The 16131-nt window shown below is 52.9% G+C and overlaps 1 protein-coding gene across 1 annotated transcript; it reads left to right on the plus strand.

The window, feature by feature from the left end:
- The first annotated feature begins 4067 nt into the window (after nucleotides 1–4067).
- LOC135578553 (bargin-like) lies at nucleotides 4068–8957 on the plus strand. Its single transcript, XM_065052599.1, has 7 exons — nucleotides 4068–4160; nucleotides 4257–4506; nucleotides 4776–4948; nucleotides 5197–5358; nucleotides 5516–5625; nucleotides 6024–7071; nucleotides 7667–8957. Exons 1-6 carry the CDS (start codon nucleotides 4068–4070, stop codon nucleotides 6673–6675), a joined length of 1440 nt encoding a protein of 479 aa, XP_064908671.1. The 3' UTR covers nucleotides 6676–7071; nucleotides 7667–8957.
- Nucleotides 8958–16131: the final 7174 nt, after the last annotated feature.

The raw sequence follows: 16131 nt of genomic DNA on the forward strand, positions 1-16131 counted from the left end.
AGTTAGTTAGTTTCTGCTGTACGTAGCTGTGTACTGCATAGAGGAGGTCCATAAGACATCCCGGTGTGCTGTCACTCATAAACTAGTTGAAAGATAATCTAACTGCTCGTGACGTCACTGGGACTTTGCAGGAGTGATCTTCTTGAATTAACTCACAGGCTCATAGAATGTCCTGAGTTGGAAGGGACCCACAAGGATCACCAAGTCCAACTCCTGTCCCTGCATGTGACAGCCCCACAGATCATACTATGTGTCTGAGGGTGTTGTCCAGTCTCTTCTTGAACACTGTCAGGCTTGGGGCCGTGACACCTTCCTGGGGAGCCTGTTCCAGTGCTCCAGCACCCTCTGGGGGAAGAACCTTTTCCTAATGTCCACCCTAAACCTCCCCTTGCTTTTAGCCATTTTCTTCTGGAATGTAATAGGACTGCTGTGGCCTTTTCTTCAAAAACTTGTCAGAATTTGTACCACCGCAGGCATTTTCTTTGTACTTTATGGCCATCATGCTGTCACTTAGGGGCTGAACAACAGCTGCATTGCTCCAGCAGGTTTCACATTACCTCTTGAACAATAGGTGACTACACAGTCTGTATGAAGCTGGGATATTTCACTCAAAACCTTAAAATCCATTTAATGTCAACAAGTTACTGCATTGCCAAGTAGGCAGAGATGACCTCAGATGTCCCGTGTACATGCTTTCAAAAGAAGTCATTTTAAATCCTGACCATCTTTGAAGACTTCTTGCTCATTTGATATGACAAAGACTTTGGAGCCACAGCTGCAGACTGAGCTGCAGACCAAGCGGCTTGTGATCCAGCAAGCTGGAAGAAATGGTGCCGCTCTATTTGCACTCACTTTCATTGGCAAGGACTATGCTGACCGCCTTGGCTGACATGCTGCAAACACACCTTTTCCCAAGCGGTGAGCCAAGGGCAACTGCTTTAACCCAAACCCCGATGTGCGTTAGATTCCAAGAGCAGAAACTTCCTCTAAAAGGCTCCTCTCCCTGCACTTTTACTTCTACCCAGTTGCACATGCTGCAAAAGGCACGTGTTGAGCTGCAAGAATTTCCTCTAAGGACGTAGGTAATAAACCAGCCGTTGGAAGAGATTTTCTGCAGGTTGGAGAAAACCGGTAGCAAGCACTGCGATGACCTCCACATCGCATGAACACACAAGCGTATGGGTGGTGCGTACGTGACTACTGAAATGCTGCTCCTTTGTGCCCTTCTACTGTATTAGAGTGAGCGTGTATACAGAGCTGCATCACGCAAGCAAGCTGTGCGCTTTTCCCTGTTTGACTGGGCAGGTCTTCTGGAATGATGATACATCTATTACGTGTTAACTCTATCGCAATATTGTTCCTCAGCCTGACAATGCTAAAAGCAATTCGCTTTGAGCCCTACAAAAACCAAAACCAACCCAACCAAGAAAAGCCATCAAAGCGCAAGTCCTGAAGAGCCTCCGAGGTAATCTTAGACATGTTTTCATGCAAGATAAGAAACAGTAAAATAGACACCATGAACAGTCTGTAATGCAGTTTACAAAAATACAGTGGTGTCGAGGTTTTTGATTGCGGGGTGACAATAAAACCGTGGCAGATGTATTGTTAACCCCCTCTCCCCCCTGTTCGTCATTCAGCTTCTCCCTCTCCTCGCTTCCCACTAAGGACAGGCAATTGGGAGGGAGAGAAGGACAGAGAGAAGAGAGTTGGAAAAATTAAAAATGTTTCACTAATGCTACTAATAAGAATAGAGAAAAGAATACAAAATCTACAAAACCAATCTTGAAAGTCCCAGCACCTGCAGAGCCGGCACCCGAAGTCCTGGATTGGAGTCTGCAGCCAACCGGAGCTGGATTCAGTCTCTCACGAGGTCTCAGTTCGCAGGGACGACTCACAAAGTCCTCTCCTAATGTCGGCCATAAAGAAAAAAGGAACAAGATCTACGTGATCGCCCACTTTTATACGAAGTGTTCACATGAACGGGATGTTACACCCCATTGGTCAGTTTCTTGGTCACCCGTTTCTCATTGCCCCTCTCGTGAGAGGTGCATCCATGCTTAGCAAAACCTTTGCATTCCGTTGCTATGTTTACCAAAACATGTCTCTGTTTTTTGAGGAAAATGCAGCTAATAGGAAAGCTTTAGCTGACAGGCAAGTTCACTGAAAGAGAAACTTGTTTTTTTAACAAGACCAGGACACAGAGTGGTTTTAGAGATGGTTACAGCAAGAAACCTTGTATTACATGGGCAGTTTTGTTGTATCAAAATGTATTTAACATAGAGAGCCATGCTTTATGATAGAATGAAAATCTGTAATTGTCCTGGTTTTATTAAAAAACAAGGAATCTCTGGCAATGCTTTGGGTGTGAAGCATCCTGAGACACATCCACACAGACTTGTGACCCAAAGCAGCTTGGCAATGTTGCTGGTAAAGAGCATGGCAGAAATGGTCCTGGGCTCTTGGGGGACACCAAGTTAACCAGGAGGCAGCAAGGTGCCCTTGGCCAAAGGCGGCGGCGAGTGGTACCCTGGGCTGCACGAGGCAGAGCATTGCCAGCAGCTGGAGGGAGGTGACCCTTCCCCTCTGCTCAGCGCTGCTGAGCCCAGGCCTGAAGTGCTGTGCCCAGGTCTGCGCTCCCAGTCCCACAGAGACATGGGCGTACTGGGGAGAGCCCCCAGTGCCCCTCCCCCACCGCTGAGGTCATTAGAATGGCGCGCTGGGTTAACCCGGCGCTGTCCCGGCAACGGTTCTGTGCCAACACGGAGCGTCACGGGCAGGAGCCAAGCTCTTGCCCAGAAGCACCACTCGGCACTGGGCGTCCCTCTGGCTGGCTTTTGACACCTGCCTGGCCGTTCTCTTGCGCCCCAGAAGCAAGATTTACAGGAGGCCTCTCTTTGCCTCGTCGGGATGGGACAGGTCAACTGCTGCCGCGGCTCTAGGTAGGCGTCCCCATGCAAGGCTCAAAGACATCCCAGAACAGCCGTACACCGCAGCAGGCCAATTTCTCACGCCCAACACCGTTTGCTCTGCAGGGACGAGCCTGAGCCCGTGCAGCAGTGCATGCCCATCCCGGCATCATGGGAACCACTGCTCCGGCAGCGTGTGCGGGTGACCCAGGGCCGTGTGACGAGGAGGAGGGACCTCCTCCTCTTCAGGGACACGCTGGTCATCGCCAAGCACCAGTAAGATTTGCAGAGCACAGCTGCCTTTCCTCCCAAGCACTGGCCCTGGCACCAGGGCAGCGTCACCCCAGGAGCAGCCCCAGGCCAGCGGCACCCTGGTGCTGGATACAGCCATGGCCGTGACTGTGGCAGGGGGACTCAGGAGGGGAGCCGGCGGGCTCAGGCTCCTCCAGCTCACTCCCTGCCGCTCCTCTCTGCAGACGTGGCAGCGCCCCGCGCCCAAAGCTCTGCCTGGCCCTGGGCCAGCTGCAGGTGCTGGGCAGCACCAAGGGGGCAGCCGGCGATGCCTCTGAAGAGGAGGAAGGCAAACACACCACCTCACTCCTCCTCGTCTGGCCCTGCGGCTCCTGTGTCATCACTTTCCGGTGAGTCTGGGTGCCACCTCCCACGGCTTCATCCTGTCTCTGGGACCATCCCCACGGGGCAGGGCTGTGCCAGCGCCTGCCTGTGCCCCCAGGCTGGGGAGCAGCGGCACTCAGGCTGTGTCTGCTCTTTCTGCAGCTGCCGGGCAGTAAAGGAGCTCTGGCTCAGCGCTCTCCTTGGGTAAGCCTTGCCTGGCAGTGAAGCCTGGGGGACCTGTGCGCACATCATAGGGGGATGCTCTAGGTATCATAGCCCTACGGTGTGGAAACAGGGCTCTACAGCTGAGAAGAGCTGCCCCAAGGGCAGTGGGCAGCTCTTGAGTGGGCAAAGCTGGTGGAGCACCTTCACCCAGCTGTGTGCACACAACACCTGCCCAACCCCACCTGGACCTTTGCTGCTGCTCTCCGCTCGGCTTCCGAGTGGTACTCGGGTGCTTTGGGCAGCTTGGAAGGGCTCCCTGGGCTGGCAGGGGAGGGAAAATGTGGCTTGTGTCTCACACAGCTCTTTCTTTGCTCCTTCCCCATGCACAGACCACCGGAAGGAGTGGAGGGAGCCCAGGTCACCCGGCTGCCCTCCTTCAAAGCGCTGCTAAAGGAGCTGAGGAGCCGCAATGCTGTGAGCGTCCCTCCTGTTTTTGCTCAGTCCCAGAGCCTGTTCTAGCCCAGCACCAGCTGCATCACTTCTTACCTTCTTCTCTTTTTGCTTGCCCAGGCCATGACACTGCACGCCGCCAGCCTGGAGAGGCTCCTTGAGGGCCAGGCAACGGTGAGGATCGCACAGAGAGAAATCTCAGCCATGCCCATCACTCACACGTGGCCAGGGCACCATGCAGCTCGCTGGGGCCCCTTTCTGCTGCAGGGCTCTTGGACGAGCACAGCACATTTCTTGCAGGCTGATGCAGAGGAGCGGCCCCCATCTGTCGTCCCCTCTGGTGGCCAAGATAGAAGTGGCCAGTTGGCTGGTGAGTTGGGAGAAGATGGGCGCAGAACAGCCCTTCCCTCCTCCTCTTGCAGACGGGCACTCCTGCTGCCCTGGGGCTGTTGCTGCCCTTCCTGCAGGGCAAGTCTGTCCCTGTTATTCTGCAGCAGGAGAGACCTGAGCCCCCAGGGTCCCTTCTTCCCAAATGACGCTTGTCCCATGCGCTGGCGGGTGGGGTACAGTGTGAGAGGTTCCAGGAGCGTTGGTCTGCTGCTTCTGCTCCACCTTGCTTTGTTCTCTTCTCCTTGGCAGAAGGTGAGACCCGCAGCCAGAGGAGGTGGCTGCCCTGGCGCTTTGCGCGGCCAGGGACCTCAGCGGCTGCAGAGGCACAGGGGCCGTCGCCCTCTGCCCACACGGGGGTTCTCTTTGGCCGGCCCCTGGCAGCTCTCTGCAGCCAGGAAGGTGCGCTGCCCCAGCCCATCCAGGTAAGCAAGCCCGGCCAGGGCATCCCCATGCTGCTGCCTCCTCTGCAGAGGCAGTGTCCCCATTGGAGGCATCCCAGATGAGCCTTGGGAATAAAACGCACTCCTCCACGACACCCAACTCCAGCCACCCCTGTGTGCAGCCCCAGGGAGAGCTGCAGACCATCCACACTCCCCCCTGTCCCTGAGGAAGCTTGGGCTGTCCCAGGGCCTGTCTCCAGCCCAGCAATGTCCTCCTCCCTCCCCTGCAGGACCTGCTGGCTCTGCTGCACGAGCAGGGCCCATCCACGGAGGGGATCTTCCGGCTGGCGGCCAGCGAGCGCGCCTCCCGGGACATCAGGGAGGCCCTGGACACCGGCGCTCAGGTCCACCTGGCCAGCCAGCCGGTGCACGTCCTGGCTGTCATCTTGAAGGTGAGCCCTGCTGACCTGGACTCTGGTGCTGCTGATGGGCACCTGTGCGAGCAGGAGCCCAAACCCAGGAGCTGCTCGGCACCCAGTGTGCTGGGGATGCTGCCTGTGCTCCCGGCGGCACTGCTCGCAGCCTCACCAGCAGCCCTTGCCATTGCAGGACTTCCTCCGCAAGATCCCCTCCAAGCTCCTCCACTCGGAGCTTTACCAGCAGTGGATGGATGCCCTGCAAAAGACCAGCAGGCAGGAGAGGCTGGCGGGGCTCAAAGAGTAAGTGTGGCCAGCAGCCTGGCGGCTCCACAGGGACTGCCAGAGCCCGACACCTGCCTGCAAAGCCACAGCCTGCCTGAACAAGCTGTGCTTTTGGCCACCCACCTCTTGCTGCTGCTGTGGGCCCAGCATTCTGGGGGGAAAGTGGCACAGAAAAGCATTTATCTCTCTCCTTGTAGCGCTGCCTGCAGGCATTGGGGGTGGCTCCACAAAGGGACTCTCAGTAGAAGGGCTGTCAGGGAGAGAGGTGCCCATATCTCAGCGAAGGCAGTCCCTCTGCTGTAGAGCCGCCTTGGCCAAGGAGCCTTCCTTGGGATGGGCTTGGCTGACACCAGCATGGGACACCTGTCTGGACAACACCTACTTCATCCATTCACGTTGCGTTCCTGTTCCCGCAGGGTGGCCGGCAAGTTACCTGAGGCCAACCTCCTCCTCCTCCGAACCTTGCTCAGCCTGCTCCACAAGATCAGCACCAATGTCCCTGTCACCAAGATGACTGCCAGGAACCTGGCCATCTGCGTGGGGCCCAACCTCCTCAGCCCACCCGAGGAGGACACGCTGGCCCTGGATGTCCTGATGCAGGTGACAGGGAAGGTACGCTGTGTTTGCCAGCCCGCTGCAGCCTTCCCGGCCCACGCCAGCTTTGCTCTTCAGGGCTTCCTGGCTGCCTTCTCTCTTCAGCAAATGCTCGTGGGGGAGCTGCTGCGAAGAGCAGCCCCACAGCTGCAGCTTTCTGTGCAGAAGGCACGATCAGGAGTGGGAAGGGCTGTTGCACCCGTTTGCAGCCAGCGGGTTGGCAACCAATGGTTTACTGTGTGCAGGTGTCGGAGCTGGTTGAGTTCCTCATCCAACACCATGAGGAACTCTTTGAGGAGCAGGAGGAGGAGGAGGCTGAGCTTCCAGGTGCACCGGCCGAGGCTGAACTTGCCAGCCAACAGGCGGAGGAGTCACCGGCACCAGAAGAAGAAGGAGAAACTGCCGAGGTATGTGAGGTCCACACAGAGCGTGAGAGAATGCCTCCCCACCCAGAAGGTGGGATTGCCACTGTAGGGACTCTCTGTGCGGTGATCCCAGCAGAAGTGGCACAGCTGAGCTGAGCAAACCCATCCAAGGGATGTGCCTTTTAGAGCTGAGATGGAGAGTGTGCAGGTGTCATCTTCTATGTTTCTACTGCAGGTGCCTCCAGTTCCTCACGAATGTGAACCCCAGGAGAGCACCTCTGGGCAGAACAGGTGACATGAGCTAGCTTTGATGAAGAGTAGAATTGATTCACGGTGATCAGGGCTGTGCCTGTCTAACAATCTTCCTGAATGGACAGGTGTCCAAGCTCTTCGCAGCAAGGGGAAACACCATCCCCCAGGAAGAGAAAGCACAGCTGCGAAGAGGAGGCCGGTGGCCCGCCACCCAAGCGATGCCGAAAGCTGTGAACAGAGAGCTCAGCGATGGGTAAGTGAGACCACCCAAGCAGGGTGAGAAGACCAAGGAAGCCAGGCGGGTAAGAGAGACTGTTCTCCCTCTTGGGAATTTTCACGCTGCTTTGAGTAGAGGAAATAGTTCTGTGGTGCTCACAGATGGTCCCAGAGAGGAAGCGATCACCTGCCCTTGGGCAGTATAATTTGGGTTGGAAGCGACCTTCCAAGGTCATCCAGTCCAACCCCCTGCTGTGAGTAGGGACATCTTCAATTAGATCAGGTTGCTCAGAGCTCCATCCAGTCTGGCCTTAAATGTTTCCAGGGAAGGGACATCTACAACCTCTCTACCACCCTGCATTCTTACTGCAGCTGCACCCAGGCCTGGCCCTTCAAGCAGAGATTTGTCCAGCAGTTGAGTCAAAAGCTCGTGTGTTCACTTAAGCCTCCCCAAGCTTCAGCAATCTAAATAATTGAGAGAAAAACACCAAAGCCCAATAACCAGCTCTAAGGAATTCTGCAGTGGAGATCTGTGGATGGATATTGCCTTTCACGCCAAAGCACAAGTTGCTTGTTCACCTCTCAACCCGGTGCCTAATGCCTGTCTTTTCCCCCCATCTTTCTCAAGGCAGGCTGTCGAGGTGGCCGAAGAAATCACCCTCATGCTGCCACCCTTTTGGCTCAGCTGGACGGTCTAGTGGGGCTTCTGAGAAAGAAGATCACACCTCGTCCTTTCTGCAGAACTTTCACCAGCCCATGAAGAAGTCTCACCAGTGTTGTCTGTGCGAGCCGTGAAAAGAGCTGCAGAAAGGGCACTTGACAGCTTTCAACACATTTGTTTTCACATGCCAGTTGGCAATTTTCAGATGTTTAGAACAGTGTTTTTAGCCACTAGGGCGAGAGAGTTTGTTAGTTCGTTTGTTTGCTAGTTAGTTAGATAGTTAGTAAGTTAAGACGTTAGTTAGTTAGTTAGTTAGTTAGTTAGTTAGTTTCTACTGTAGGTAGCTGTCTACTGAAGACGTTTTTTCACATTCCAGTTTTCATTTTTCAAATATTTCCAGTAACGTTTTGAGCCAGTTTGGCGAGAGAGTTTGTTATTTAGTTAGTTTAGTTTCTACTGTAGGTGTGGGTGTTCACTGTAAATCCCACCGAATTTGCCTCTGATACGACTGTGATTACTCTTCGTCTCCAAGCAAAGCGCCGCGTCGGAAGAGGATGCGGTCCAAAAAAGGATTTGTTGGGCCCCTAAGCATTTCAGGCTTTCTGAAATCAAATCAGAGCTAGCAGGAGCTGCAAACTGGAAATACTGATTTCCACATAAACCACTACTACTTCTGTCGCTGAGCCAAGCGCACAAGTTGAGGGTCACTACATTTTAATAGTGGCTCTCTTGATTTGGAGTGTTACTAAGACCTTGTGAGTCCCTCAAGGTAATGATTCCAAATGCGGGTGGAAAGTAAGGCATGGAAGAGATGTCATCATATCTGGGGGACACCAACCAGAAATGTCAGACTGCACACCTACAGAAAAGTGCTGGAACCTGTGTCTTTCTGTAAAAATGAATAAATGCTCAAAATAATTCCGTTAAACTAAAGTTTATTTTAATAAAAGCCAGAGGGATTGGAGGTCGGGGGGTGTGAGAGGGACATGCTTATCTGATATTTACTCTGGTCAGCATTTTTCTGGCTTTAGAACTGAATAAATTTTCGTTGTCTATTGCTTTGAATTTTTAGATCCTACAACACAAAAAACCTCTATCCGCCTATACTTGTGTGTGAGGGGGTGCAGCAGCACCTCTGGTGGATAGATGTAAACTACCGTAGTCCAGAAGCTCCCGCTACCATGAGACAGTTTTTTCCAGCCCGTTTCTCCCTCTTCCCTATCAAGATTCTTCCCTACGACATCCATTTTGGTTTGGTTTGGTTTATCTTTTAAACACTAGACAACAACCTCCTAAGATAAAAGATGTAATTTCCTTTAGGTGTCCTTCCCTGGAAACAAACTCAGTTCCCAGAAGCAGAAAGCATACACTGTACTGCCTGCTTTTGTAAGGCAAGAAGCAGTAGCATAAATACCCACTAGAACGCTCAATTTCAGAGCCAAAAGGCTATTAATTAATGAAGTACTCTTAGTGTTACTTTTGGTAATGAATCAAAGGTCAGAATCACCATGCTGAGACATAATTTTCAACTCATTTGAAAATACTGGATATTTTGCGTATCTAGCAAAACCTAAAATTAAGGACATAATCAAAACCATACTTGCCTGTTCAAGAGGTAATTTAGTAAAATTCAGGAGAGAAATCTGTTAGGTGTTTCCCTTCCCCCTTTCTACAAAATGGAACAAAACAGTTTGGGTTGGGGATTTTGGCTTCTCCTGGCTTGGCTTCATAGATTTGGAGCCAAAGAGACAACAGGACTTGCTCGAGGAGGCAGAAGGACAGCTTTCTTCTGTCTACCAACTGTCTCAGGCATGCCAGGAAGAGTGGGAAGAAGGCAATCCCCCTGGGTTGCACACTTCTGATCTGCTCTGTTTCTTGGAGCTTCTCCTCGATGTTTTAGAGGCTGGGGTGTAAAAGGGAGTACCAGCCACTGTCTCTCACAGTATGCTCCTGGACAAGATGTCCAGCATACAGGTGGATAAACAAACAATGCAGTGGGTGAGCAACAGGCTGACGGGATGGGATCAAAGGGTTCTGGGAAGTGGGGCAATGCTGGGCTGGTGACCAGTCACAAGCAGGGTGCCACAGAGACCTGTCTTAGGGCCAGCACTCTTCAGTGTCTTCATACACGACTTGGACACAGGACTCGAGGGATTGCTTAGCAAGTTTGTCGATGACACATAATTGGAGAGAGCTGTTCACGCTCTCGAGGGCAGAGAGGATCTGCAGAGGGATCTGAACAAACTGGAAAACTGAGCAATCACCAACCTCATGAAGTTCAACAAGGGCAAGTGTCAGATTTTGGCACCTAGGACACGGCAACCCTGGCTGTACATACAGACTGGGGGACGCGATGCTGAAGAGCTGCTCTGCAGACAGGGATCTGGTTCTGGTGGAGGGCAGGTTGAACATGAGCCAACAGTGTGCCCTGGCAGCCAAGAGGGCAACCGTGTCCTGCGGTGCATCAAGCACAGCATTGCCAACCTGAGGTGAGGGGAATACGATTTTCCCACTCTACCCTGCACTGGTGCGGCCTCACCTGGAGCACTGGGTGCATTTCTGGGCGCCACAAGATAAAAAGGATCCAAAGCTACTCGAGAGTATCCAGAAGAGGGCTACCAAGTTGGTGAAGGGTTGGAGAGGAAGTTATATGAGGAGCAGCTGAAGTCACTTGGTTTGTTGAGCTTCAAGAAGGGAGACTGAGAGGAGACGTCATTGTGGTCTACAGCTTCCTCCCAAAGGGAGCACAAAGTGTAGGCACCAAACTCTTCACTTTAGTGACCAATGACAGAACCTGAGGCAACGGCAGAAAGATGTGCCAGGGGAGGCGTAGACTGGACATTAGGAAAAGGTTCTTCACCCAGAGGGCGGTGGAGCACTGGAACAGGCTCCCCTGGGAGGTGTCACGGCCCCAAGACTGACAGTGTTCAAGAAGAGACTGAACAATGCCCCCTAGACACGTGGTGTGAACGGTGGGGTTGTCCTGTGCAGGGACAGGAGCTGGACACGATGATCCCGGTGGGTCTCTTCACACGGAGGACGTTCTCTGATTCCACAGTTCCTTTAGTAGGTCCATTAGTAGGTGACCAATTCTGGTGAGATAAAGCTCCGGAGCTTGGTTATTAGTATACAATATACCCTGCAGAATGATTCTATACAGATGATTTACCGGAGAAAAATCTCCCTTACATGTACTCCCTTTCTCTGATCTCAGAAATCTGATTTCTTCAGTAGCAAGGTATTTTAGAATGCGGTTTATTTTCACTACAAGCAAGGTAAATGTTTCTAATTTAACGAGTTTCTACAGTCTTAAACCTGCCAAGAATCTGAATAAAATACTTAGCTCAGAGATCACTGGCGATCAAAAGGACCCAATGACGTTGTGTTTCTTAGAACTTAAAAGCACTACAATCTATGCATATTGGATTAATCTCTTAGGAGAGAGAGTTTCCATCTGAACTAGCTTCATTCATCTAAAGCTAGAACCTCTGTTGTCTCTGATGCACAAGGCTTGTTAAGGAGACAGGAAATTAATTCTCAGCCTTGTTTCAAGAAGACCTAGCACAAAGAGATGCCCAGACTTGGAGAGGCGGGGAACCATGTTAGTGCTGCACAACAAGGTGCATCCATGCCAGCAGACTGCATTTCGACAAGCCGAGTCTATCCCTCACAGCTGCTGCATGCAGGAAACACCTACCCTGTCCATGTCCTACTTGCTCCTTGGCCAGTGTGCCTGCCGCCACCCAGCACCTGCTCTGGGGCAATCTTCTCTCGACCAGGTGCCTTCTCATACGCAAGATCTAGGAAGCTGCTCAGTGTTCACTGTAAAGTCTCACTGAATTTGGCTCTGATTTCAACGGGAGAGAGTTAGTTAGTTAGTTAGTTAGTTAGTTAGTTTCTGCTGTACGTAGCTGTGTACTGCATAGAGGAGGTCCTTAAGACATCCCGGTGTGCTGTCACTCATAAACTAGTTGAAAGATAATCTAACTGCTCGTGACGTCACTGGGACTTTGCAGGAGTGATCTTCTTGAATTAACTCACAGGCTCATAGAATGTCCTGAGTTGGAAGGGACCTACAAGGATCACCAAGTCCAACTCCTGTCCCTGCATGTGAGAGCCCCACAGATCATACTGTGTGTCTGAGGGTGTTGTCCAGTCTCTTCTTGAACACTGTCAGGCTTGGGGCCGTGACACCTTCCTGGGGAGACTGTCCCAGTGCTCCAGCACCCTCTGGGGGAAGAACCTTTTCCTAATGTCCACCCTAAACCTCCCCTTGCTTTTTAGCCACTTTCTTCTGGGGTGTAATAGGACTGCTGTGGCCTTTTCTTCAAAAACTTGTCAGAATTTGTACCACCGCAGGCATTTTCTTTGTACTTTATGGCCGCCGTGTTGTCACTTAGGGGCTGAACAACAGCTGCATTGCTCCAGCAGGTTTCACATTACCTCTTGAACAATAGGTGACTACACAGTCTGTATGAAGCTGGGATATTTCACTCAAAACCTTAAAATCCATTTAATGTCAACTGCATTGACATTACTGCATTGCCAAGTAGGCAGAGATGACCTCAGATGTCCCGTGTACATGCTTTCAAAAGAAGTCATTTTAAATCCTGACCATCTTTGGAGACTTCTTGCTCATTTGATATGACAAAGACTTTGGAGCCACAGCTGCAGACTGAGCTGCAGACCAAGCGGCTTGTGATCCAGCAAGCTGGAAGAAATGGTGCCGCTCTATTTGCACTCACTTTCATTGGCAAGGACTATGCTGACCGCCTTGGCTGACATGCTGCAAACACACCTTTTCCCAAGCGGTGAGCCAAGGGCAACTGCTTTAACCCAAACCCCGATGTGCGTTAGATTCCAAGAGCAGAAACTTCCTCTAAAAGGCTCCTCTCCCTGCACTTTTACTTCTACCCAGTTGCACATGCTGCAAAAGGCACGTGTTGAGCTGCAAGAATTTCCTCTAAGGACGTAGGTAATAAACCAGCCGTTGGAAGAGATTTTCTGCAGGTTGGAGAAAACCGGTAGCAAGCACTGCGATGACCTCCACATCGCATGAACACACAAGCGTATGGGTGGTGCGTACGTGACTACTGAAATGCTGCTCCTTTGTGCCCTTCTACTGTATTAGAGTGAGCGTGTATACAGAGCTGCATCACGCAAGCAAGCTGTGCGCTTTTCCCTGTTTGACTGGGCAGGTCTTCTGGAATGATGATACATCTATTACGTGTTAACTCTATCGCAATATTGTTCCTCAGCCTGACAATGCTAAAAGCAATTCGCTTTGAGCCCTACAAAAACCAAAACCAACCCAACCAAGAAAAGCTATCAAAGCGGAAGTCCTGAAGAGCCTCCGAGGTAATCTTAGACATGTTTTCACGGAAGATAAGAAACAGTAAAATAGACACCATGACCAGTCTGTAATGCAGTTTACAGAAATACAGTGGTGTCGAGGTTTTTGATTGCGGGGTGACAATAAAACCGTGGCAGATGTATTGTTAACCCCCTCTCCCCCCTGTTCGTCATTCAGCTTCTCCCTCTCCTCGCTTCCCACTAAGGACAGGCAATTGGGAGGGAAAGAAGGACAGAGAGAAGAGAGTTGGAAAAATTAAAAATGTTTCACTAATGCTACTAATAAGAATAGAGAAAAGAATACAAAATCTACAAAACCAATCTTGAAAGTCCCAGCACCTGCAGAGCCGGCACCCGAAGTCCTGGATTGGAGTCTGCAGCCAACCGGAGCTGGATTCAGTCTCTCACGAGGTCTCAGTTCGCAGGGACGACTCACAAAGTCCTCTCCTAATGTCGGCCATAAAGAAAAAAGGAACAAGATCTACGTGATCGCCCACTTTTATACGAAGTGTTCACATGAACGGGATGTTACACCCCATTGGTCAGTTTCTTGGTCACCCGTTTCTCATTGCCCCTCTCGTGAGAGGTGCATCCATGCTTAGCAAAACCTTTGCATTCCGTTGCTATGTTTACCAAAACATGTCTCTGTTTTTTGAGGAAAATGCAGCTAATAGGAAAGCTTTAGCTGACAGGCAAGTTCACTGAAAGAGAAACTTGTTTTTTTAACAAGACCAGGACACAGAGTGGTTTTAGAGATGGTTACAGCAAGAAACCTTGTATTACATGGGCAGTTTTGTTGTATCAAAATGTATTTAACATAGAGAGCCATGCTTTATGATAGAATGAAAATCTGTAATTGTCCTGGTTTTATTAAAAAACAAGGAATCTCTGGCAATGCTTTGGGTGTGAAGCATCCTGAGACACATCCACACAGACTTGTGACCCAAAGCAGCTTGGCAATGTTGCTGGTAAAGAGCATGGCAGAAATGGTCCTGGGCTCTTGGGGGACACCAAGTTAACCAGGAGGCAGCAAGGTGCCCTTGGCCAAAGGCGGCGGCGAGTGGTACCCTGGGCTGCACGAGGCAGAGCATTGCCAGCAGCTGGAGGGAGGTGACCCTTCCCCTCTGCTCAGCGCTGCTGAGCCCAGGCCTGAAGTGCTGTGCCCAGGTCTGCGCTCCCAGTCCCACAGAGACATGGGCGTACTGGGGAGAGCCCCCAGTGCCCCTCCCCCACCGCTGAGGTCATTAGAATGGCGCGCTGGGTTAACCCGGCGCTGTCCCGGCAACGGTTCTGTGCCAACACGGAGCGTCACGGGCAGGAGCCAAGCTCTTGCCCAGAAGCACCACTCGGCACTGGGCGTCCCTCTGGCTGGCTTTTGACACCTGCCTGGCCGTTCTCTTGCGCCCCAGAAGCAAGATTTACAGGAGGCCTCTCTTTGCCTCGTCGGGATGGGACAGGTCAACTGCTGCCGCGGCTCTAGGTAGGCGTCCCCATGCAAGGCTCAAAGACATCCCAGAACAGCCGTACACCGCAGCAGCCCAATTTCTCACGCCCGACACCGTTTGCTCTGCAGGGACGAGCCTGAGCCCCTGCAGCAGTGCATGCCCATCCCGGCATCATGGGAACCACTGCTCCGGCAGCGTGTGCGGGTGACCCAGGGCCGTGTGACGAGGAGGAGGGACCTCCTCCTCTTCAGGGACACGCTGGTCATCGCCAAGCACCAGTAAGATTTGCAGAGCACAGCTGCCTTTCCTCCCAAGCACTGGCCCTGGCACCAGGGCAGCATCATCCCAGGAGCAGCCCCAGGCCAGCGGCACCCTGGTGCTGGATACAGCCATGGCCATGACTGTGGCAGGGGGACTCAGGAGGGGAGCCGGCGGGCTCAGGCTCCTCCAGCTCACTCCCTGCCGCTCCTCTCTGCAGACGTGGCAGCGCCCCGCGCCCAAAGCTCTGCCTGGCCCTGGGCCAGCTGCAGGTGCTGGGCAGCACCAAGGGGGCAGCCGGCGATGCCTCTGAAGAGGAGGAAGGCAAACACACCACCTCACTCCTCCTCGTCTGGCCCTGCGGCTCGTGTGTCATCACTTTCCGGTGAGTCTGGGTGCCACCTCCCACGGCTTCGTCCTGTCTCTGGGACCATCCCCACGGGGCAGGGCTGTGCCAGCGCCTGCCTGTGCCCCCAGGCTGGGGAGCAGCGGCACTCAGGCTGTGTCTGCTCTTTCTGCAGCTGCCGGGCAGTGAAGGAGCTCTGGCTCAGCGCTCTCCTTGGGTAAGCCTTGCCTGGCAGTGAAGCCTGGGGGAGCTGTGCGCACATCATAGGGGGATGCTCTAGGTATCATAGCCCTACGGTGTGGAAACAGGGCTCTACAGCTGAGAAGAGCTGCCCCAAGGGCAGTGGGCAGCTCTTGAGTGGGCAAAGCTGGTGGAGCACCTTCACCCAGCTGTGTGCACACAACACCTGCCCAACCCCACCTGGACCTTTGCTGCTGCTCTCCGCTCGGCTTCCGAGTGGTACTCGGGTGCTTTGGGCAGCTTGGAAGGGCTCCCTGGGCTGGCAGGGGAGGGAAAATGTGGCTTGTGTCTCACACAGCTCTCTCTTTGCTCCTTCCCCATGCACAGACCACCGGAAGGAGTGGAGGGAGCCCAGGTCACCCGGCTGCCCTCCTTCAAGGCGCTGCTAAAGGAGCTGAGGAGCCGCAATGCTGTGAGCGTCCCTCCTGTTTTTGCTCAGTCCCAGAGCCTGTTCTAGCCCAGCACCAGCTGCATCACTTCTTACCTTCTTCTCTTTTTGCTTGCCCAGGCCATGACACTGCACGCCGCCAGCCTGGAGAGGCTCCTTGAGGGCCAGGCAACGGTGAGGATCGCACAGAGAGAAATCTCAGCCATGCCCATCACTCACACGTGGCCAGGGCACCATGCAGCTCGCTGGGGCCCCTTTCTGCTGCAGGGCTCTCGGACGAGCACAGCACATTTCTTGCAGGCTGATGCAGAGGAGCGGCCCCCACCTGTCGTCCCCTCTGGTGGCCAAGATAGAAGTGGCCAGTTGGCTGGTGAGTTGGGAGAAGATGGGCGCAGAACAGCCCTTCC

The sequence above is a fragment of the Columba livia genome, chromosome 1 (assembly GCF_036013475.1).
Source record: "Columba livia isolate bColLiv1 breed racing homer chromosome 1, bColLiv1.pat.W.v2, whole genome shotgun sequence".
Classification (NCBI taxonomy): domain Eukaryota; kingdom Metazoa; phylum Chordata; class Aves; order Columbiformes; family Columbidae; genus Columba; species Columba livia.